Raw genomic sequence first — 25,370 nt, 5'->3', positions numbered from 1 at the left:
GAATTTAGATTTAAGTGAAACAGGAGGAACTTGGCACGTATATATTATTTTCTTTTATGGAAGAAACCTGATATGACACTGTTAGAAAACCTGGCCCACCATTCAGTTTGCTAAGGTTGTCAGGACAGAACACATATCAAAAATATTTCGCTCAAAGTTATTTTTATTTTCCAATAATTTATTGGTAATAGTGTTAAGTGGCAGGTTGTAGAGGACCCAAATGCAGAGACAGACGATGAGCTGGATTCTAGCCGATTTAATAATTAGAGTGGTAGCAACAAAAGCATAAATCCAGAAATAACAAACCAAAGGGGAAAACAGAGCTTAAGGAGGGAATGTGGAGAATCCAGCAGGGAGCGACTGCAGAGGAGGAGGATATTTGGCAAACAGATCAATGACAGGACTAATCAACTTTTTTCTGGACAGAGTAGCTGTAAGGGAGCTAAGGGAAACGAGAAAGGCACAAGAGGGAAAGAGGAAAATATATCTAGAAAATAACTTAAATGACACTAAAGGCAAATGAAACTAGTGACTAGAAAAAACAGAATGACATAACTGAAAACCCAAAGTAAAAACTTGAACACAACCTAAAATCCAGATCACCAGATCATGACAAACAGAGGACAGAATGGAGACACTTTGTCAAATATAAGAATTTAGACAATTAAATACTGCCTAATGTAGAAAGAAATTCAGATCTACTTCTGATAAATGGATAAAAAGTAAACCAGCATTCAGCAGCACCAGTTTAATTGAGCCATGGATTTTTACGCTCATGGTTTGCCACTCTTACGTTATACATTCCTTGTATAAATTATTGACACAGAGAAATAAAAATATACTGGAATGTTTCTATTTTACGAGCAAACTTTTACAATATGAAAATGAATAGATGAGTAAATATCTTGATTGTTTACCTAATGTAGAAATCCTGCAGAACGTCAGTAGAACCAGCTTTCCATGGCAAACTAACGTCATCAATAACCTGTGTCATCATTAACCGATCACAGTTTAAAGGCAGAACGGAGGTTTCTGTCTTAACCACAGAACATGTGCTAAACTGGAAATGCTACGGGCCTGACTGAGATGTATAACTTTTAAATGAAGCCATTTTAAATTTGTGGTCTTAAAGAACTGAACTGTGATGCTGGTGTGTCAAAATGTCTCTTAGCAGTTAAATTAAATAAGCAAAATAGTTAGGCTCAAATCTTTTGCTTTTAAAAAGCTTTTAGGATTTTAGTGAGGAACTGGGTCTTCTCCGTATTGACGGGGAACATATCAATGCAGATATCTTTTGCCATTTTTCTTTCCCTTTAATGATTTCCATCTATCAAAAGTGAGGTAGATTAGATTCCTTTCTGAATCCTTTTTGTTCATATAACACATTGCATCACAATCTTTGTTAGTGTTTATTTTTGTCTATATGTTTTCCTTGTTTATGCTGATTTCAATCTTGCCTTATTATTTTATGTTAAGTTTTGTAGTTTATTCCTGGTCTCTGTTTAGTTTCCTCATTTTGTTTTTGTCCTCTGTTTCCTTGCAATTTAGTTCAGCTCCTCTTTATTAATTGGTCCTATTGGCTGAATCTGAATCAGGCCAGTCGGTAAGGATTCTTGAGCTAAATCAGAAGTGAGTAAGCAGTTGCCATAAGAAGTGATATGCAGTAAGGATGGAAGTAGTAAAAGGAATACAGTATGTTTCCTATCATAGTTAATTTGGCAAAGGGACCTCCTGACATTCCTATGGGAAATAAATCCCTTTGACAGGAGGTATAGGCACAGCTCACCTTGGTGTAACAAAAACACTTTGTTTTTTTCCTTTTTGATTTAATTTAATCTTTAATTGTCCTACCCTGCTCCCCAGATCCTTTCCTCTGATTGTTCCTCCTCAAAACAGTCATCTTTCAACAGGCAGTTTTTTGTTATCATCATGCTCATCCTCTTAGACCTCCAAGGCCAGGGGATTTCTGATATAATTATAAAATATCTATGAGTTTATGGCAGTGTTTATATTTTCATTCTTCTGCTCCAACGTCATAATTCTGTTTATTATGAATATGTTAAATAACTTTAAACCTATTGTGCTATATTCTCACAAGTAGAGACCTCAAGTATCCAAAAACTATAACCCCATGCCTAAAAACAGTCTCTGAAGACCTTCCATTTATGAAATCTTTAAGAACTAAGATTACAGCTCGGGTAAAAACTGAGCATTTTAATGCATTTTATATATAGTAAAGTAGTTTTAAACATAATTGGTGGAGTTGATGGCGTTTCCGTGCCGGAAGCGTGTTTTAAATGCATCTCCACTCCTTTGAAATTCTGTAAATTATTCCTTATAGTTGAGCCTACCAACAATCTGGGATCAGAAGGTCTGCAGAGAGGGAAGGTCAGCATTTTTAGGCAAGAGCAGATCAGATGGGATGGCATTAAATGCAAAGCAATCTCTGTTAACAGGAAACGTTTACAGAGGAAGACATTTTGTTTAGCTGTACAAGAGCCCTTCACTGTTAATAGATGAAGTACTAAAGAACAATGACATTACACTGTCACGTAAGGAATACAGTCACATTCCTATAAAGAATATTAACATTACAAGTTTTTTGGAAAAGTTTATGCGACCATTGTAGAATTAGGCCTGGTTGACTAGAGCAGAGTGTAATTAGAACGACTTGAATGTAAGGGATTACTTTCAAGTCAATGATTTGATGCAATCAGTTGGTTTTCCTTACAAAACTTTGAACCAATCTGACTGTATGATCTGGTGGAATTGTCTCTGTGCCTTGTGGTGACATCTGTTGTAGATTGGCGCGTTATAAATAAACTGAATTGACTTAATTGACAGACTGAAATTAAACTTTTCCACATTTTGTAATTTTGCAAACTTCCATCTATTTATTTAGTGGGGTTTTGTGTAATAGGCCAACAAAACAATTGCACATAGCTGTGAAATGTGAGAAAAATTTCATAAATATTTAAAAATGGAAATCTTAAAAAAGTTATGTTCATTAGTTTTCAGTCCCTTTACTCCCATAGTTCAACATTAAAAGAATTCATAACCCAAATTAGTAAACATTTCATCTTAGAATAAATTAAGCTGATACATTTTGTATTTTTTTTTTGGTAAACATTAGAGAAAGTTTCGGAAGAAATTTTTTTGCAGTTTGGATGCAGCAAGCATGTGAAAGAAAATCAGGTGAGACAAAAATGTAACTTTTTGCCTTACATATTAAATCTAAGGCAAAAAGTGATGTACATCATCATTAAAGGACAATACCTATGTTAAAACACGGCTGTGGCAGCATCACGATCTGGGGATGCATTTGCTAAGCAGGGAAAGGGAAGCTGTTCAGAGGAAATGGAAGATGGGTGGAGCCATATACGGGACAATCATAGAGGAAATTCAGATTCAGCAAACAGAGATCAAAGCATATTCAGGTGTTATAGTAACCCTGTCAAAGTTTAGACCAGAGTCTGTGGCAAGACTTGAATGATGATGTTAACAGATGTTTTCTATCTAATATGACTGAATAGGGAAACATTTTAACCTCTTTTCGCACATTGGAAAATATTTGTTTATTTGGGTAGTTGCATAAAATCCTAAAAAAAAACAAAATAAAAATTTGTGATTGTAATATGGCATATTTAGGAAAAAGTTGTATACTTTTAAAACCAAGGCACTTGCTTTAGTTTTGCATTACAACAAGCAATCCTCTAACCCTGCATATTCATTTCATATCCTGTTTGTCTTTTGACTGGATTTGTCTCCTTTACTGTAATCCTGTTGGTGTGTAACTGCGCAGTCTGTCACAAAAACAGAAAACCTTTATTTCAGTTCTGACTAAATGATCACTGATCAGCCTACAAACCAAAAATAACATCACAGATGAAGAAGAAATGAGTGGGAGAGACAGTAAACCCTTCTGCCCTCATCTACTGTTTCTCAAGAATGAGGTTTTAAAAAAGCTTGAATGAAGTTCCCCTTCGTTATGCAAAACTCAAAACTGTTTTCAGTCTTTGAGCAGAATGTCACTTGTCTCTGATTTTCTTTTCCGCTGACATTTTATGTATTGTTGAGACATCTAAAGTGTTGAAGAGAATAAGAGGTGTAACTCTTTTTCCACTGGGCCCACAGGAGCCTCCTGTGGTCTGTTCAACAGCATGTAGAAGCTTCAGCCTCAAATGGTTATTCTGAATCCTAAAAAGAAGAAAAAGTGATCGACCACTGAGGGAAACCCTTTGTGGGAGAAAACAGAGGATGAGCAGAGTGAAAAATGTGAATCACCCCTTGTCTCTTGATTGTGGCCCACACTGGGTCTTTCTTTCTTTCGGATAATGACACGATGTGATACATACACCCTCGTTAGGTGAGTGACTAACGAGGGAGTCCTCACTTTCAGGTGTTTTCCATTCAATTCACGAAATCACCAGAAACACATCCGCTTGGGGAGGAGGAGAACGCCTCGTCTCGTTTCACCGTTATCTTTAAACAGATTCATATCCAGATTTTCTTAAAAGAGGGCCAATATTTTCAGGAGAGGTGCTTCTAATCGGCAGCTTTTGCTGTGCAGAGGAAATGACAGAACTGTTTCATTTATGAGCTCTGAGGGAACAGAAGCAGGTGTGAAGCATTCATGAAGGCAGTACAGAGGCAAGCGCAGTAACCTCAGAGAGACACATGAGACGCGTATGAGATGTTTGTTTTGTCCTTGTTGTGGTTCCTGTCTCCAAACCACCTCAGCAGTGTGTTTCTGAAGCACCCGTCCCACTGATCTGATCACTTTAGCTGCCATACATGAAGAATACTCTTGCACTTAACATGACAACAATATAATATCATAAGCTGATGTTTTAATAGAGTAAAATGTATAGATATGTTTCTATTAAATACAGCTTTTCTGTTATGGTTACAATTATAAAAGTAATGTGTGTGCAATGTGTTCCTTTTCCCAATTGCCCTGTCAGGTCTGTGTTTCTAAACAGTTTGTTTGGGAAATAACACTTGTTTCTGAGCAAATTTGTTTTTATTTGAGAAACTGGAGTCTTTGCAGTCAGTTTGCATGTGTCAAATAGATGTTTAAATCCAAATCAAGCTTCTATTTATTTGATCTTAGCAACTTATACACCGTTCAGACTTTTTCTGGCTAATAACAATATCCGATTTTTAAGGGGAATATACTGCCTGAAATTAATTTTTGTTTTAAATTCTCTAACAAATAGAAGGTAGATTATCCTTATTGATGGTAAAGAGAGTGGATGCCGAAGTCTAGTCCTAATGATTTGTTCTCTCGACTTTTAGCAGCGTCCTTTCTCTAGAAACTCTGTTTGCACTGTAGACATATATAAGCTGGAAAAATCAGAATTAAACAGAAGTAAAAAAAGAATAAAATCCAGCACTGTTCAATAAAAAGGAGACTTATGTGACAATTTAAGTTTGTTCCACCAGCTCAGTAAGAGTTTTAAAGACTAAGTGACGCATGTCATGTTTGTGTTGCTGATCAAAGACTAAAGGAAAATTCTTGGCCAAGAAAACAGAAAATAATCAACAGAAAAAGCTTTAATCTGACAAACATGCAAAACCCTTTCTATGTTCTAGATCTACTATCATACAGGTTTAACAAATATCTGACTACCTCTTTTAATTTCATGCATCTATTGTTTGCTTTTTTAAATTACTTTCACATATATATATATATATATATATATATATATATATATATATATATATATATATATATATATATATATATATATATATATATATATATATGCATACTTCTATGGCCCATGTGGGCTTTTGACTCAATGATTTTGGGCTCTACGGCAACAGTTTTAGACGCACAATCTCCTGAGGGTAAAAATTGATAATCATGAACAAATCTTTATTTTTTTCTTCCGATAAGTAACACGTAAGTCATTTAAAGAGCAACTAATCTCTACGAAATTAGCAGTTATTTATTTCGTAGCTCACAACTAAAGGAATTAAATAATGATTTTCACAGTAAAAATCAACCAAAATTTTCACATTTTGGTCAAAGTCTTTGAATTAAAATTTTTTTGTAAAATATCAAAGTTGGGTTATTCAATAAACCTTTTCCAAATGATGAAATTCAATAAATTTTTTTGTACTTACATAATTTTTCTGACTGAACTCTGACTCATTAAATATGTGATTTGCAGAAATTTTACAATTTCTGTCCTTTGTAACACTATGTAAAATCAGTTATCTAAGATTTTTTCATAAAATTATAAAACAAAAATAAAAAACAACAACAGTTCTGCTTAATATGAAAGGCTGCGGCCAAGTGCAAAAATAAACAACTTTGAATAGTGGGTTTACATTATTTTCTATCTTTGTTACATCTTTAAACAAAATAGCTGCATTAACTCTTTTTGTTAAGGGGGCAAAATTGTATAATTCTCGAAATGCGGTACAGGGGCCACTAACTTTTTTACAAAAGGCTAAAAACGGCCCCAGGGCCACACTTTGGACACCACTTGTTTTAGTGTAATTGAATGAATAATACAGGATTGGCATGTCTTAGAGTTTCATCTAGTTTAATGTTTAATTCTCTCATGCCTTCAAATAACATCTCATCCCTACGACAGTGAGAGATGGATGGAGCAGAGAAGGACAGATTTTAGCTGCCTATCCAACCAAGAGGCAACTATGGCCATTAAAGGAGAAAAAGTTTAGATGAACAAAAAGCTTTTTAGATGTACAGCTGCAGTAAAACTGCCTAAAACTACCAGGACTAAACATTATTACAAGATCAACCATGACCACAGGCATCAACATTACTATGGTTTATTTACAAAAGACAAGCTTTACAGAGATTACTTCTACATAGGGTTTTAAACATTAAATGGGTTTATCCTAAATGAGCTCGTACCCTTACTTTTAATGGTCATTTCTCAGTAGTAATCAGAGTCACATTATCATTGAAGGCTTACTATTGGACGGTCTTTTAACATCAAGTTCAGACAGAAAAATTCACTTCTGACCAACAAAGTGTTTCTGTGAAATAATGTATCATACACACAGATTTCTGAAAAATTAGTAAAGTACGATTTTCAATGTGATGAAGCCAAAATACAGAATGTTGGATTTTAAAACTTTCTCCAAAGCTTTTTTAGACAGTCAACAAAATTTGAGACATACGCATCAAGATAAGACTTGGTAAAGACGGAACATAGACGACGTTGCCTTCTGTATAAAAAATGACAAACTGGCTTAGAAATAAAGCCGTCCGACTGAAGACGTCTGTTCACCTCTAAATGTATTAGAGATGATCCGACGAGCGAATAAAGTCCAACCCTTACCCCGTTTTTATCGACTAAATATGATAATTTGGCTAAAAAGACTGATTTCGATGTGGACATTAAAGTGACAAATTGATGGGTTTATCAGTTTGCATAGAACAGAAATTTTTTTTCTTATTGATTTTTTAATTATTATTATTATTATTAGATGCAAAGACATGGAAATATCAAAGTTTTTAGGTCCAATCCCCACCGCTACAGTAATGAGTTTGAATTTGCTCCTTTAAACTTCCTCGCAACATCGATTTATCGACAGCAAAAGGGCGCTTCTTATAAGCAAACTGGTAAGCTGCTTCAGGTGGTAAAATAAACATTAAATCTGAAAAAAAAAATACTAAACTGACTGTCTTAAACCTTCTTCTCATCTGATCAAACGTTTGACGTTGAGACACATTCTTTGAGATCGACCTTTCATCATATTGTTTCCTACGTCCTTTACGCTAAACATATTAAACAAGCTTCATTATTTTCAATGTTGATTTTTCTTTTCATTTTTTTTTTATTTGATTGTTCAGTTTTAGGCGCAGTCGCGTTTTAAAACACCATCACTATGAAGGCTGACTTTACTCCTCTTATACGTTAGTTTTCTAGTTTTTTTGTATTGTTTGTGGTTTTACTGAAACTCCTAAAAATTGTAAACAAACTTTAACTTATGTATTTGATAACATTTCACAATCCAAGTTTTTAGCTATAATCCAGCCTGAAAACTCCTATTTCAAATAACAGGAAACGTTTAAAGATACTAAAAAGATGCAGATGTATGATTTTTTTCCATGTAACAACCAATAAGAGGTAATTATTCTTATTCTGGCTTTAATTAACAGCTGTATGTCTTTCCTCTAGACCAATCACTGCTGTGGGAGGTACATCGGTGCTTAAAAACAGGGCTCGTCAGATAAATACAAAGCATTTCCGCCTGACTCCGGATCACCGAGCACATACCTGAGCTTGACACTTTAAAGGTTTGTAAGTATGCATTTTTTATTTTAACCTTCATTTGCACTTATTTTAAAATGGCTAAACTGCTCTTAAAGTCTCTAATAAACACGTTTTTGAATAACTGCCTTTGAAAACGCTGCTTTTGAATTAGGCAATGTTTTCCAGTCAATTTCTCGCATGTCCGTCGGGGCCTTATGTGATGGGAAACAAAAATACCTTTCTAGTACACTTAAACAGTTCAATTAACTGACAAAAAGAGAATGGTAAGATTCAAGGGGGGTTTTGCTCTTTTTCAACAGATTTATAGTAGTTGTTTATGAGAAATTGCCTCAGCTGTCATTTAAAAAACAGACACTCTCTATAATTAGACAGATGAACAATGAGAGCTGTTAAAGTCCAAACACTTCAGCAAAAATGGGCCTGACAAGGCCTCTGTCAATATGAAATTGTTCATAACATCTTAACAACATCCATAAACAGACATATATGCTATACATATATATATATATATATATATATATATATATATATATATATATATATATATATATATATATATATATATATATATACAAAGTAATTACTAAATACAAAAGCGTAAATCCCTTTTTTTATTTTACCAAACTGCACATTTACAAACAGAGCGGCAGTAGCGCTCATTGCAGTGGTCAGTGTCCACTACAATATATACATATGTATATATATATATATATATATATCTATATATATATATATATATATATATATATATATATATATATATATATATATATATATATATATATATATATATATATATATATATATATATACTTATACAAAAAAAAAATATTACAAACGGAGCGGCAGTAGCGCTCATTGTAGTGGTCAGTGTCCAATACTGTAAATGTGCTATAAGTATATATATATATATATATATATATATATATATATATATATATATATATATATATATATATATATATATATATATATATATGCACATTTATATTTTTAGCACATTTATAGCACATTTACAGTGTTGGACAGTGAAAAGTACAATGAGCGCTACTGCCGCTCTGTTTGTAAATGTTGTGCATTTTGGTAAAATAAAAAAAATCGGGATTTATATTTTAGTATTTAGCTACTTTGTATGAACCCATTTATAACCTTTGTTCACAGTATCATTTAACTCTATGCAGTTTTTCAAATATATCATCGTCTGTCTAACAAAATAAAATTCATAATCTGCGCCAACAAGGTATTTAAATAATAAAACTACAGGCAAAGCTCATTAAAAATATTTATTATAAATGAACATACTTTCATGTTGAAGATTTTTCTTCCTTTATTGGGTCTGTGGAGCAAAATTATAAGATTATTTTTCTGTTTTCTGTTATAATAACGAGTATAATTCAGTCAAAATATTACCTTTTATTAAATAAAGCAAAAACTTAGACTTAAAACTACCAATTAAACCAAGAAACAAACAGATCTCCGTCAGTAAAGAATGAACCACTGCCTGCCCTGCGTTTTTCTTCACCTTTCTGCCTTGATGACCCTCATCATCCCATCCCCCCCTCTTCATCAGTAGATCTGAAGCTGCATCCTGCTGCTGATATGATCATGGTGGTTTCTGGGTTAAACTTTCACAGGTGCAGAGAGTTTTAACGTTAGCTTAGCTGTACCACTCTGCACTCAACATTTATATTTCACACTCTTAGATATCAGCAGACAACTAAATGTTTTCTTGTGAGTTGTATGTAAATCATGACATTTACTGTTTTTTGTGTGTTTTTTTGTGCTTTTACAGTTCTAGAGACATTTATCTATAGACAAATGATCTGATTTTTGTTTAGATATAGATCCAGGTAACTTCTTGTTCATGTACTCTGAAATCTACTATCCCGCTGTTCAAAGAAATTAAATCCAAACATTATGCTTTTGACAATCAAGGCTGAAATTATTCTTACCGCAGTTTTAAGTTTGAAATATTTTTAATTGCATTAAATAATTTTGCTTCTTCAAACTGGCAGTCAAATCATGTGTTTTGGTTTTGTTCTTTTAGAGTTCAGGCTAGGATTTATGGAAGATCTGTAGAGAATAGGGTGATAGCAGAAGGTCTCCTAACCTCAAAAAGTTGAATGGCAATGATGAGCATTGATGCAGTAATCAAAATACCAGTGGAAACATGTAAATATAGCCAGTAATTATACTTTATTGCTGTAAACCCAAGATTTTTCATTCATTATTCTGGAGGGTTTATATCCCATTTTAATGTATATATAAGTAGAAAGATACATTTTGTTCATTAAAATGTATAGCCTACTCTTTTTATAACTTTTAAATACATTTCAAGAAATGGCCTTCTTATTTCCTGGAAGAAAGAAACGTTTTGTTTAAGTGAAGGCTTAAGTATATACTCGCAAAACATCAGCAACGCTAAATTAACTTAAACCATCTCATCAAACTGAACTGAGCGTAAGTGTGAAAAGAATTACTCTTACATGGCCATTAAAAGATCAATCAGTGATGCTACAAAAATGTTAATGCTGTAAAAAAAAAAAAGGCCCATTGCTTCTACTGGCCTCGAGGTATAACTGACTTGACCAAAATGGCTTTAATATTCAGTAAATGTAGAGTTTTCTGCTGGAGTAGTTTTTCCAAGTTGACTAAAGGTAAGGACCGCGCCCAGAGCAGATCAACAGCAGAAGAATCGCAAAGGAGGGCAAAGCATGGGTATATATACATATATATATAAAGGTTTTGTGTGTGTATTTCTTATATTATAGTGATCATTTTCCATATTTTAACACATTGTGGGAATGGAGTGCTCTAGTGGGGACCAATGTGTGGTTGCCATGGGAACAAATGCTGTTTGTTTTAGAGTTTAGGTTGGGATAAGGTTTATGTATAATGTTTAGGTTTAGGATAAGGGTCACAGTTAGGCTGTAGGATTCTCCTAAAAATGAATGGAAGTCAATAGAAAGTCCACACCAGAATAGTGAAACCAGACGGTGTGTGTGTGTGTGTGTGTGTGTGTGTGTGTGTGTGTGTGTGTGTGTGTGTGTGTGTGTGTGTGTGTGTATGTGAAAGTGTTGATTTGACTTTATTAATTGAGCTGGAATGCAGTGTCTGATAACTGGTCTATGTATGTATTGGACTCTGAATCTGCTTGTCTTATTGAATTAAACTGACTTTTTGTATTTATTCATTAAAATTCTTTAGGAGCCTTAAGAGGAGATGTGTTGCAAAGTGGTGCTAAACAAGTAAACAGACATTAATATCTATGATAAACTAAAGCTAAAATTATCAAAAAGATCAATACAGAGTATTATCCATCAGCAACACTGAACTCTTTTATATTCACTAATAATCAAATAAAGTGTAAATTGTAATATTTAGCTCAAATATATTATTTGTCTAGTTGTAATTTCAAACAAACTTTGTTGTTATATCATGGGTTTAATTGAAGCTACACAGAACTTTACAGTTTTCATAAATTGAATGTAAAACAGCTATAAACAACAAACAAAAAAAACAACAAAACATGCAAAGCAAGTAAAGTTGAAATAAAGTATTTTGGTTCATGTACCAGAAAGATTTTAGTTTTTTTTTTTTTTTTTTTTGGACAACCTGTTGATCCCCACTAATGACAGCTGTGGAGGAATGTGGCACTTATTTTTTGATGTAAAAAATTTAAAACCATTTTTTTGCACAGAATTTGAACAGTAAAAGAGAAATGAAAGTAAGATGAAAATTCAAACAAGTATAAAAGAGAAGAATGTAACTCAAACCACAGTCTGTATGTGCTGCTGGTGCTGTGGTCTCTCTTTTTTCTCCCTTCAAGCGTGGAGAGATCCGTCTTTCGTGGAACAGAGGAGGAAGAGAGGGGGTGTGAGAGGCAGAGGGGGAGGAAGGGGAGAGGGGAAGACTGGGATAAGAATCTTCACCTTAACTAAATCAAGTCCCACCACAACCCAGCATACGCTCTCTGTGTGCCTCTTCCCCTCCAAATTTGCCTGCTTATTTTCATCTGAAGCCCACCACAGACCGCCTACTCTCATGTCTCTGAACATTTCCTCTTTTATCTTTTCAAATCTCTCAAAATCTGAGACCACCGCAATCACTGGGTTGCTCCTTTAAGTTTTTACCCTAATGTGAATGAAAGCATGAGCACAGGGTGAAATCAGGACCCTTCTTCCGAATACCATATATATTTGAAAAGATAAAAGATAATTCCTCTCAAAGGTGTCGCTGAATGTCCTTTTTGTTGACACATCAACTCAGTTTTTTATAAATATTATTTTTTATGCGTGTATTGTGTGTAGGACAGCAATTAACGATTATTTTGCAAATCAATTAATTTGTTGATTATTTTTCCAGTTAATTGATTAATAGTCAAAGGTTCCTTAAAGAAGATTTTTTACTAAATTAAACCAGGTAAAACTTATATTGACAGACAAATATATATTTTTTTATCTTAAATGCAAAATGTTTATATATTTTTTTACAATTTGGATATAATTACTGCCCTAAGTGCATTGCTCTGTCAGCTAAAGGAATGTTTTAGAGTCTCTACACTCCATTTAATGATTAATGGATTACTGAACTAGTTGATGATTATTTCAAAAATTGATTAATCAAGATTAATATGATTCATTTTTTTGGCCTTAATGGTGTATATTGTTTTATTTCAAAGTGTGATTTAAAAAAACTATGTGCTAACATAATAAAACTTGAGGTGACGCAGTACTTAAGTTGGTTACTAATTTTAAAATACTCAAATACACCCTGCTTATGTATCTATTTAGGACATTTGGCGCAAAAAAGGCCATAGCTGTTTTACACAGCTTGATATTCAGGTCACTATTTTTAGGCATAAATAGACCTTCTCTGTTGAAATCTGGGTAATGGATATGTTGAGCTTTTTTGTATGGAAACTATTGTACTCCAGCTACTTTTCCATGTCTAATATACTTCCTAGCTGTATGTATGCATTGTGCATATTGTGATTTACCTTTCAAATTAATAGCACATATTTATCATTTATGTACTTGTGATCTATTGTGCTTTTAAACTTATACGATCAGTTATACATCACAAAATGATGTCTCTTTTTTTTCTTCTTTTTACCGTGTTTAGGTGTGACACCACAATGAAGATCCTTCTGCAGTTCTTGGCCTTTCTCACCACCATCCTCAAGACATATGGTAGGAAACACCCATTACAGATTCTTTTAAAATGTTTAAAATGCATTTTGATTTTGCATATTAACTCTTAGCTATATTTCTCTCTTAGGGGCAGACATTTATGTTCGTCTTGGAGATGTTGTTGTGCTTGAAATGCCCATAGTCCCAGATAATTATTATGTGCAGTGGTTCTTTGAAACGGAGAGCGAACCTGGGATTGCTGACAATAATTATTTAGGTAGAAATTATGTATCTGATTCAGGTGAGTGATGTATATGCGCATCAAAGAGGATTATTTGTTTTTCTTTTTTTGCAGTTAATCATTAAGAAAAATATTTACAATGCACAGAAATTTAGGTTATTTTGGCCATACTTATTTATTTTTTTGTCAACTTTTCTTTACAGATATCTGGAAAGGCAAGTTGTCTGCAAATAAAGGGAAACTGACCATCTCTAACATCGAACAGGAAAACATAGGGACATTTATCTGTAAAGTTAAAAATGCTTTAAATTACCAAGAAACAAGAACATTTAAGCTGATTAAAGTTGATGGTAAGAACCAAAACACATTCAACTCTATAATATAACCTGTATATTAAAATACTATGTTTCTACAATATGTTGCTCTAAATTAAAATTTTAACTTAAATCTTATAGTCAGTCTAATAATATTTTTTTTTATCACTTTTTAATTTACTAGGTCCAACAAAAAACTTGACTGCAGAGTATCTGAAATGATCCTTTATTGAAGGGTTCCTTTTAAGAATTTTGATTCAGATTTTCTTAAATGTGCAATCTGTCTTTTTTGTCGTATTAGTGAGCATGAAAGGAGATTCACCAGTGACACCTGGAGATACTTTATCTCTGAGCTGCAAAGTTGAAGGTCAAACCCAAACCCAGACTTACTGGATAAAACCATCAGGCATAGAAACAAAAACAGGAGAATTTAATGAGAAAGCCGAAAGCCAACACAACGGAGAGTGGACATGTGTCGTAAAAGAAGTTCGCAGTTTCAAATTTTCTGTTTCTGTTATAGGTGAGTTATTTGCCATGAACACATTATTTTATGCTGTTGTGGTCTACTTGCATTTTGAGTTAAATTGTTTTAGATATCTTCTTCTCTGTTTTAGATTTCTCTTTTGAATCCAAACATCTCTACACTTCTACAAACCTCCCCCTTACCGTGTCTATTTTGATTACTCCCAATAAGTTTTTGAAACAAATACTGAGTAAAATCAAGGAAATCCAATGGGTTTTCATCCCTAAAAAGGATGGCAATAAAACTGTCTTGTTGACCTTGAAGAATGGACCGTGGGCACAAAAGGGACCGCAAAAAGGACTGATTTTTAAGAACTTCACAAAGGAAGGAAATGTTTCCTTGTACAGAAATCCGGCAAAAGAAGAAGACAGAGGGAGCTACAACTGTTCAATAACATTTACAAATGGCATTGTTCTCACCAGGACTGTGTTTGTAGAGGTGCTGAAAAGTAAGCAAAAACAAAGCCTCAGTTATTTTGTTCTTAAGTGATTTTTTGTGCTGTGCTTTTGGTAGAGACTTACAAAAAAATGCAATTAAACATATGAAACTCATCTACTTTTCCTTTGCTCTCCAGTCATCCCCTCCCCAGGAAAAAAGCTAATTTCAGGTAATCACCTGAACCTCTCCTGTTCCACTGGTGGAACCCTGGATGCCGACATTAAGGTGCAGTGGTTCCCTCCAAAGACATCCTCCCAGGGGAAAGCCAAGCTTTCATCTGACCCTCTGTATACCATACCAAGAGTGGGCACAACGGACTCTGGAGAGTGGAGGTGTGAGCTGCAGAAGAACGCCACGACACTGACGTCAGCTGTGATAATACTGGAGATCGGTGAGCACAGGAAGCGAGAGCAGAAATCTGACATGGTTATGAACCTGTGGCCACAGAGCATTAAAACAGAAACGTAGTTTTACCTCTCCTGTTCTTTGTATCTACTCAATACTGTTTAATGACTCTGATTCTCTGTTCTCCACAGATCCAATCCTGACTGCATGGATGGTGGTGACCATATGCGGCGCTGCAGTCATCCTGATCCTCCTCCTTATAGTTTCTGTCACCCTTTTCCGGCGCAGACAGGTACAGTTAAAATCTTCCATATTTTCAGGTGGATCAAACCTGAATTTGGTCTTATCTTGATTGAAATCTCACCGTCTGTCATGTATTTGTAATTCTCCTCAGAGGAAGATCAGAAATTTCAGGCATCGACTCTGCAAGTGCGAAAAGTAAGAGCTAAGCATTTCCTGGATTAACAGGATGGCAATAATATGTACATTCACTCCCAAATAAGTAAACATTTATGAATGAATAATATCTTGATATTTAATATCTTTCCTAATTCAAACAATGTTGTTTCTTTTTCAGCCCCAAACCAAAGGGATTCTTCAAGGCCTAATAATCAGGACTTTCATGATACGACCCCAGGGCACCATGCAAACAAATACATGTCTGTCCCAGATGGACCCTTACATTTATCGACTGTTCTGGATGAGTTTGGAAGAGAAGGAAACATTAAGAGGTTGTAAAAATAAAAATATAAGATAAACAAATTTTAAAGCTGTATATATATAAACCATTTTTCCCCATTTTGTAAATTTGGAAATATTTTTTAATCAACTTTTCCAAACAATGATTTGAAATACATATATTTTTTGTGCAGATCTTTTAACTGATTTTGTTTCATCCAGAGGTGACCTGTTATTAATTTGGCCAACTGTGTTCATTATGTTACTTATTTTGCTAACAAGGATCAGAGCCTCAGTTGAAGGGAAAATAGCACAATTTCAGATCTTCAATTAATAAAATACATTAAAATTAACAAATACAAAAAATCTAACTATATTGATGAGGATAACTCACAGCTGGTTTATAGATGAAGATAAAAATCCATTAATTGAATGTCATATGTTTATGGGGTGCTAAAAATGTAGGAGAAGGTTGTTTTGAAATGGAAACAGACCAGGAGTTTTTAACCACCATTTCTAAATGAGTTTGGACAACCTTTATAAATGTAGATAGAATAAGTTCCTCCGGAAACGCACTCAAACTCTTTTCTTCATAAAAAAAAAAGAAGCAGAGACTGTATATAAATGAAATAATAACATACGGACTGCATCCAAAAAGAAAAAACAGAATTGATGCTGGTTTTTGAGGATCACATTTAATTTTTAAATAACCTTTGTATGTGCACTGTTTTATGGGTATTTTAAAATGATTTTAGGCAAATCTGATTTTAATCCTTCTTTCTTCTGAAGAGCATTTTGATCCCTAAAAGTTTTGTAGTTTAGTGACTCCTGAAATTTCTTGTAAAAAGGTTGTCTTTGTTTTTCTGTAATGATTAACTGCTCTTAGCCTTTCCCAGATCATTTATTGTTTTTGGACCTTCCCTTCTACTAGCACTGTACTGATAATGATTCTGTATTTTGTGTTTCTAATGTTTCAAATTTTAGTTGACTTAGTGTTAAAAAAGCATGTTGTTTATATCCTCTCACAGTCAGAAGTCTGAACTTACTTTGTAATATATTTGTAATATTGTGAATTTTATCTATGCTAACATTGTGCTTGTGAGATTTTTTGTTGTTTTGTTCAGTGTCTTGTTGGTTCAGCTATATTTGCCCTGATATCTAATTGTCTTTTCTTTATTTAGTTATTCATTTAAAAAAAAAATACTGAACATATTTTATTTCTTCACACAAGGTGATACTTTATTTCTTAAAAATAGAAACAGGATAGTTTGGACAGAATAAAGATGTTGATTAAAAGCTGAAGACAAACTGTAATATTGCAAATGTATATTAAAGCTTTTCAATAACGGATCAGTCACATTTGCAGCTTAGTCGGGGGTGCTCCAGAGGTGCGGTTGGGTCTGAGAGCAGCGGATTGGCGGCTTTCTGACAGATCCGAGGATAGGTGAACTCACAGGGAACGTCGTACCATTTCTGAGTGTAGCTATCCACCACTGCACAGTCCTCCCCCTCTGGCCCTTGGGCCTGATTGTTGTCTGGTTCTCTTCTGTAAGGGTCCCAGAACCTTTGCAAACATAACAGAGAAGATACCAAGAATGAGTTTGAGAAGGTTTATGAATTATATTAACAAGGAGCAATGCTCATCAGGTTCATCATAAGAGGATCTGAAGATCTGTGACATTATAGCAGGTATATGTATTCAGATTTAGAAACACTAACGCAGAATGACTCCCAGGCGCCACCATGAGGTTTATAGAAACATTTTTCCCTAGCTACTCATATTTATCACATAATTAAATAACCCAATGAGCTAAAGCATAATTTAGCCTGTATATCTTAGCATTGAAATGTTTGCTAACTGTTTATGCACTGAAAATATCATTTAAGATCATGGCAGTAACAACACCTCTCTGTATGTTAATCCTAATCCTTGTGTATGTTTTTAAATCAGTTGTTTCGAAAATAATCATATCCATTTTAAAGTTATTCTTATAAACCTGCACAAAATTAATCTATTGTGGGCGTCTTACTCTATGCTTCACAGCATGTATGACCTACATGATACATATGACGTAAGTCTGTAAAGACAAAACATCAGTGTTATTTTATGAGTCATTTATGCTCCTTGTGTGGGTGAGCTGCAGATAATTTTAGAAAAGTAAATTGCAAATGTCTTCTTTGCAAATAGTCGCCCATTTTTACCCTTTTTCTACTCTCATTCTATTTTCTATTTCTGTCTAAGGGGTAATGTAGACTTTTCGCGTTATCACTTGATTCATGTCGGATTGGATAAGGGCAATTTAAAAAAAACATCTTCATCATGACTTCAGCTAAACTTAACTTCCAACACCTGTTGCTGCTATGATTTTTTAATTCTCAGCCACGTAGCCATGTTTGTGCAACCATTTTTTGAATAATAATAGTCGATTATAATTTTTTTCTAAACAATCTAAGTATCTTTCATCCCTTACAATGATGTTTACAGCAAAGATGAGACTGCATTAACAGCTGTTGTTTTAGTTGTTATAAAGCAATTTAAAGCTGCACGGTTTTCAAGAAAAAATAAATCATTAAAGCATTAAAAGGCAATAATTTGATTAAATTCAATGATATATTGAAGATATTGGGACTAAGTGTCTGGAAGTAGTCAACTTCAAATGTCTGGGATCACTTTTGGTGACAAAAATCCTAATTGATGCATCCTGCACAAAGAATACAGCATTTACAAGCAGGTTTAAGAAGCTTGTCAGGTTTTAGAAGTTTATCTCTCTAGGCAAGTTTCTTTTTCTTGTTCATGTTAATATGAATTTATGTCACGCCTTACAGTTATTCTGAGGCCATCAATGTTCAAAATAGGTTTTTTATAAGAATATAACACTCAAAACTGTAATGATCCTAGTCTGTTCCTGCCTGCGAAGCTGCCGTGTCACTGTGCTCCTTGTGCAGCACTGACAATCAGGTCTGAGCGGTTACACCTGCAGCAGCTCCAATGACCACGACGTCCAACCTAATGTCCACTTCAACCCCCAAACCCTCGATCACTATATAGAGCAGGGACTATATAGTGGACTTTATAGTGAACTCAGTTAGCTGACCGTTCGGACATATGATCACCATTTTTCGATCCCCATTGTTCACATGACTCCGAGTCCCCGCATGGTGTCTGTGCCATCTTTGTTCTCTCTCGCCCCCCAAAGCGAATCCCATGATGCTTTGCGAGGAGAACACTCGCATTCTGGGATATATCTGCTCATCTAGGGACCAAGGATGCACACTACTTTTCAAGGTGCATTGTGAGAAATGTTTAGCTTTCGGAGACATAAAATGGCAGTTAGAGCAGTGGTTAAGGCGGAGGTTCGGACACAGCTCAGAAGTTGCAACACCTGGGAGGAGATCTATATATTCATGGCTCTCCCAGAGGATAACTGCCAGATTTTTGAAAGCCGTTTTGTGCGAGTAGAACATCAATCCATCTTTGACCTTAGTTCCTGATCTCAACTTTCTGGAAAGCTCTGCTATGAGGACAGCTCTTCTGTGCATGACTCCCAGGCTAACTACAATGTCCCCTATCCTTAGCTCTGTTTAGCCCTGTCAGGATTTGGATAAGTCAGTAATTGACCTGAATCATCTGAATGGAGCAAAAGGAGTCAATCTTTAGAGCTTGAATAACCTCTCGGCTTCTGAGAGGGTTAGTGGCTTTCATTCACTGCATTTCAACACCAGTGAGTTGTTCTCCGCCATTAACCCTGTTCTCCTCCACACAGTGATTCCATTTCCAATCAGTTTTTGTTCCTGCAACATACAATTTACTTTTAAATAAACTTTTTAAATGCACACTACTTGTGTCAGCTGAATCTGGCTCAATATTCTTTCCTGGCATTACAACAGCAAGTAAATAAGTAAAGAGTCTGGTTCTCGCAGTATTTAGAATAAACTGTGAGGAATAGAAAGTTTTTACACTAAAACAGACTGCTGTAGGCATTGACTTAATTTCCTCCCTTCTTTTTTGTACCCAGTCTATAAATATAACCTAAGACATGAAACCAGCTGCTTCATAATTAATCTGTCAACCCCCAAGAACTGAAAACATTCAAATCTGTGCCAAATAATACTTTTTAATTAACATTTTCGGTTTTTACTCTACTCAGCAGTAAGATGAAGATGCAATTCTGTGAAATGTTAGTGCCTATTTACAGGATTTCTCCCCTTTCCTCGGGTCAAACTTCAAATTTTTGGATCATAATTTGAAAAACATCTCAAAAATGTCAATTTGAAAATCTCTTCATAAATAAAAAGCATTTTCTTCACATTTTTTTTTTATAACCAACCCAGCCCTAATTAAGAAACTGACTAATAACTGGTTGAGGACTACAACTGCATCAAGCATCCCTCAAAACTATTAATGGTTAATTTGCATTGCTGTGGAATAAATTTGATCCAATCTTTGCAGAATTGTTTTCATATAAAAGATAAGATGCACATATGTGGCCTTTTTGGGTGACTTAGATCATTGCTCTACTTCAATATTGTATATAGCATGTATTCTGAAATTTCTTTAGATTGCTGATTGATGTCTTAGAGCTTTAACCTACTCGATGTTGTCAGATAAGGTGCTCTTTAAGCAATTTATTTATTCTACAGCTTTGGAGGTATCCAGGGGTTTCCTTTGTTCATCAAGGTAATCCAAAATAGTGAAAAGTAAAACAAACAGTAAATAAATTATTTCATTAGGAACGTTATTATATTTCAGATAGGGTGGGGATGAGTTAAATTGCTTTTTTCCCTTAAGAATTGAAATCCTCATGTGAAAATTGCATATTTTTTACTGAAGTTGTTAGCATTAGATTTAGTTTGGTATATAAAGTGTACCAAATATAAAGACATGTATCTTATATAGCAAAAAATCTTATTATTGATGGCAGCAAATCATCAAACTATACGTAAAAAATACATACTATAAATGTGTAATGGATATGCCTAAGACAACACATTTTTTCTGGTGTAAATACATACGCAGTTGTTAGCGTTGAGTTGTCAACCCATCTCCAGTCCCCCTCAGTCTCAATGTCACTCAGTCCAATCCAGTAGTGTATGTATGTCCCTGCGATCCTCCTGCCTTCTTTTTCCACAGCCTCCTACAAACCGTTTCACCCAAAACAATCAGTAATCATCCCACAATGCAACTCTGATATAGGCTTAAACTGAACAGAAGCACCTACATGCTGTTTTCTTGTAGTGAGTATGGCGAGATGGGCTCCAATATCTTTACATTTCTCAGCACTGGTAGAGAAATCTTGCTTGTCAGTGTTCAGGTGGAAGCACTGATCCTCAACCTGCAGCCATCCTTCAGGACACTCTTTGCAGTCTTTGGCTGTTCGGACAAAAAAAAGGCTTGTAAAGTAGCACTTTATTGAACATTATATGTATATTTGCAAAAACTTGTTGCAATCATGACATCTTATACCAGAGGTTTTCAACCTGTCAGACCGAGCAATGGCCTGGCTTTTAAAGTAACTTTTCTATTTGCAAGCACTGTGTTCAACTTAAAGGTATAGTGGAGGATGTTCTTTTTCTTTTCTTTTTCTGGTGATAAGTTTACATAAGGCCGTCCTATGTGCTCGTCCCCATTTTCACATAGTCGGAAAAATTGCAAATCTTCTTTTGGAAATTAAGCTTGTATGAGCAATGCAAACAACACCTTTTAAACAGAGCGTGCACGAGGGGAAATGGGCTTATGCATGGTCTCACAAGCATTTAATAGGCGTTCCCTCTCTGTAGAGGGTACAGGGTTGTGCTTTTTTTTCCATGTGGAGAGTGCAGGTCTTTTCAAAAATTCCTGAAAATCCTCCACCAAACCTTTAAGGTTCTCTATTAGAGACCTTAAAGGTTTGTTTAACAGCATAACTTACATTTATAACTTCAGTTTTATTATTACTGATGCCATTTTTTCTCTCTGTATGGATGTTGATGCCACAGTTGTTTATATTTCCCACACATTCAGAACAAAATTGACCTGATGTTGAATTATCTGCAGGTTTAAGATCTGATAATTAGGTCAGTTTTCATTGGCCACAAACTGGTATAGCACAGTAAATAACGCATTTTTTTTTTCGAAACAAAAAACAAATATCTGTTCCAGTCGATATTTCTGAATATTTTTTCCCTACCATATATGCTTTATTACAATTAATAAAAAACATTTTTTTTATACCTATATCAACATGAGGACATTTTAAATGATAGGGAATGTTTATCATTCTGACCCATTTCTTCTTTCACTCCTAAATCTAACCCAATCAACCTAATTATCACCTAATTACTGAGAAGACTCCATCTGTGTGTCATTAAATGGCAGCATGAATCTAGCTGTTCTATGAAGCTTTAGATGTTTGTGAGGGAGAAAACATCAATAACAGAAAGTACGAAGACCTTAACACAAATCAGGTTTGGATGATTTTTAAATCAGGAAAAGAATGTCAAGCAATATGATAAGCAATGTTCAGTCCCTTGTCAGAAAACGGTAGAAAAAAACTGATAGTGGCAGCATTATGCTGTGTTTAACCTTTGTTTAATAACAACAGGAAAGGTGGTCAGAGTTTAGGGAAGCTACAGGAATCTAAATACAGGGAAGCTTGGGGAGGATTTTAGACTAGGACTGATTCATCTTGCTGTAAGACAACAATGCTCAGGTTGAATTCAAATTTAAAATCAGTTGGAGACTCAAAAAACCGATGCACACAAACGCAATCTATCCTTTTTGACTTTAGATGGCTATAGATGTACGAAACAGATAGAAAATCATTATTGATCATAACATGTTTATATTAACACTTTAAAAGGAAAAAAAAACATTACTAGATGGTGTTGCTATTTTGTTTTATTCTTATTCTTATTATTATTTTTTTTTTATTTTTTTTTTTTAAGATAATTTGCCTTATGCATTGTACTGGCTGTCCTGTTCTCAATCATGTTACCCTGAATGCTTTTTAAAGCAGGCTGCTCTTAAAATCATATAAACAATTTGTAAAACAGCTAACTGAATCACCATCCATCTGCTGGAGCCTAGAGGAGGAACATACCTGGAGCTGAGCAGTTGTCTGCCAAACTGGAGTACTGGTTGCACAACAGCCTGTAGCGATCCTTCATCAAGGCGAGCCTTACTTTTAGGAAAGCCACCTCTTCTTCAGGAGTCTTGGGTTTCTGACTGGAGATTTCAGGAACCAGCAGGCCCAGAAGAACAAAGAGGGTGGTTGCTAATGACAGAGAGCAGTTTTGTTCGAGTTATAGAGCATATTCCATCAGACCACATGCAGAAATACCAGCTGTTTAAAGAAGATCATCTCACCTTTCACAGAATTCATTGTGTTTCTCAGTGAGCTGAGGGTTGCACATGCTGTCCTAAGGCTCTCTGGAGGCCTTTATAGAGCTACTCTTTGTTTACTAAAGAAAAGGCAAAGTACAGGTTGCAAAATTGTACCAGAACGATTGGGTCATGATCATCAAAGCACGTAACTCTGATGGTGCCATTTGGTGCAGCCAAATCAGTATTGATTTGGCTGCACCAAATGAAAAGTTATGTTATCCCCCTTTTTTCTTTTTCAACAATTATTAAAGATAATAAACTTGAATTTAAACTTGCCGGTGGCACAAAGGTATGACAGACAAAACATACACGGAGGATTTAATTCTCAACACAGCCGTCCCAGGGTTTGGATTGGAAGTGTCTTGATTTAGTGTAAATTTCTCTGCCCTCTATATGCAATACCTCTAGGCTGCTTCCCTTATTAACGTCCTTCTTGCTCAACCTTTGTAGTATAGCAGTTGGACCAAAATAATTCCTTTTCCAGATAATGGATTTAACATATGGTAGATGTTTAAAGATTGGGATATTGTCTTAGGCCTATAATTAAACTCTACTTAAAGCTTCCCCAAAGCCTTATGAGTTTCTAGTTGCAGAATTTTTTTAATTAGGTGACTTTTGAAGGCAAAAAGTTCTAATTTAATTTGGGGGTTTAGGAATAAAGAGGGTTGAAAAATAATAGCACACCAGTCATTTAAAATTTGTATTTCTAAAATACTTTGATAGCCACGTTTGTCTGTTTATCGAGATGTCTAGAAAATACATTTAAGTTTGTATAAAAACTTAAGTGGAAAAGTTTAGGGGACATAAATACTTTTTAAAAGATTCCATCCATCCATCCATCCATCCATCCATCCATCCATCCATCCATCCATCCATCCATCCATCCATCCATCCATCCATCCATCCATCCATCCATCCATCCATCCATCCATCCCCCCTCATTGACATTATGATCCTCCTGCGGACAGGTTAGATAAACTGATGCATGTTGTTAGTCTTGGCACATGGGTTTGATGGTGTTTACTATCAACGAGCAAAGTTCTCTCACTGTTCCTGAATTCTTCCCTAAATTGGCAAAGACAGATGCCGAACAATGACTCAGCGCTGAGGAGAACAAGTTCTGTGTTAGTGTGTGTGTGTCCGTGCTGTGGAGGTTATTTGTATTCACTTCATAAACAGGACAGCTGCAGAAAATATCACCTTTACACACACACATGTCATTGCTTCTGCAACAGACTGTCAGCCTTTTTTTGTCTTATTATGGCTCATGTCCAAGATATCTTTTTTTTTTCCTGCCCCATTATTCCCACTAACAATGTTAGTGTCTCTGCTTCATGAGGTTTGGCTGTTCAAATTAATTAAAGGAATGCTTAGTGTTTATCTCTGTGTCCATGGCTTTTGTGCAAAGAAGTGTAGTCATTACTGGTCATTCTTTTCCCCCAAATCCCTGGACTTTCCACATTATTCAGAGCTGTTCTTTTTTCGAACATGTGCATACATCAGCTGTCAGGAGGCAGAAGGTACCAACTGTTTCTTTCACCTGTTCTTAAAAACAGCCTGACTCATTCGTCGCACGCCTGCCAAATCCAGAACCTCTTCTTCTCTCCAAACTGAAGAAAGTGAGGAAAGTACTGAGGTTGAGCAACACTGTGCATATTGGCAAAAAAAAGAGATAAAACATCCACGCATTATGACGAAATGTAACTAACTGTGCCAAGAAAGGAAAGAAAAAGCCTCAATTTTTTTAGGAAAGCTGGAAGGATTTGTTCAAAGCCACTGCTAACCTGCACAGCACCTCTCAGAGCTTGTTTCTCCAGCTCTGCAGCGATGTTGCAGGCAGGAGAGGGTGCCTCGATAAATCAACCAGGGGCTACAAATTAGATTTTAAGGAGAAATATTGTGGCACTAGAGTGAAGATTACCAGAGCCTTTGGGGAGCAGGGGAGTTGCAGCGTAAGAGAGAGGCAGCGTTAACAAGGTCAAAACAGACAGACATGGAGGATGGTGAGAGAAAACTACACCTGCCTGCAGGAGATCACGCAGGAGTCGACATGTGGGGGATGCAGGCTCATCCTT

General features: G+C 35.1%; 2 protein-coding genes across 3 annotated transcripts in view; one reads left to right on the top strand and one right to left on the bottom strand.

The window, feature by feature from the left end:
• The window catches only part of cd4-1 (CD4-1 molecule), a 25,154-nt gene extending 7,863 nt beyond the window's left edge, over window positions 1-17,291 (top strand). The window contains exons 2-11 of one of the 2 annotated variants that reach the window (XM_038284432.1): window positions 8,166-8,288; window positions 13,386-13,453; window positions 13,542-13,694; window positions 13,838-13,984; window positions 14,250-14,468; window positions 14,563-14,919; window positions 15,046-15,300; window positions 15,446-15,546; window positions 15,649-15,692; window positions 15,832-17,291. In XM_038284432.1, the coding sequence (XP_038140360.1) occupies window positions 13,399-13,453; window positions 13,542-13,694; window positions 13,838-13,984; window positions 14,250-14,468; window positions 14,563-14,919; window positions 15,046-15,300; window positions 15,446-15,546; window positions 15,649-15,692; window positions 15,832-15,862 (1,362 nt within the window). In that variant the 5' untranslated portion in view covers window positions 8,166-8,288; window positions 13,386-13,398 and the 3' untranslated portion in view covers window positions 15,863-17,291. The remainder of the gene's footprint in view (window positions 1-8,165; window positions 8,289-13,385; window positions 13,454-13,541; window positions 13,695-13,837; window positions 13,985-14,249; window positions 14,469-14,562; window positions 14,920-15,045; window positions 15,301-15,445; window positions 15,547-15,648; window positions 15,693-15,831) is intronic. The other variant, XM_038284431.1, reaches the window with a different exon arrangement.
• On the bottom strand, window positions 17,150-25,370 carry si:ch73-86n18.1 (uncharacterized protein LOC564061 homolog). Its single transcript, XM_038284435.1, has 6 exons — window positions 24,836-25,370; window positions 23,278-23,372; window positions 23,012-23,185; window positions 21,152-21,303; window positions 20,946-21,067; window positions 17,150-17,496 (listed from the first exon to the last, which is right to left on the bottom strand). The coding sequence occupies exons 2-6, from the start codon at window positions 23,291-23,293 to the stop codon at window positions 17,283-17,285; spliced, it is 678 nt and encodes a 225-aa protein (XP_038140363.1). The 5' UTR covers window positions 23,294-23,372; window positions 24,836-25,370; the 3' UTR covers window positions 17,150-17,282.

The sequence above is a fragment of the Cyprinodon tularosa genome, unplaced genomic scaffold (genome assembly GCF_016077235.1).
Source record: "Cyprinodon tularosa strain WSP-4 unplaced genomic scaffold, ASM1607723v1 ctg2, whole genome shotgun sequence".
NCBI classification, from domain to species: domain Eukaryota; kingdom Metazoa; phylum Chordata; class Actinopteri; order Cyprinodontiformes; family Cyprinodontidae; genus Cyprinodon; species Cyprinodon tularosa.
The sequence above is the reverse complement of the archived record's forward strand: the minus strand, read 5'-3'. Positions and strand labels throughout refer to the sequence as shown.

Coding starts and splice junctions, on each gene's coding strand:
- si:ch73-86n18.1 (XM_038284435.1), bottom strand. Junction 21,068..21,151: donor TCACTACAAGAAAACAGCAT/GTAGGTGCTTCT, acceptor AACGGTTTGTAG/GAGGCTGTGGAAAAAGAAGG. Junction 17,497..20,945: donor AACTCAACGCTAACAACTGC/GTATGTATTTAC, acceptor ATGTTTGCAAAG/GTTCTGGGACCCTTACAGAA.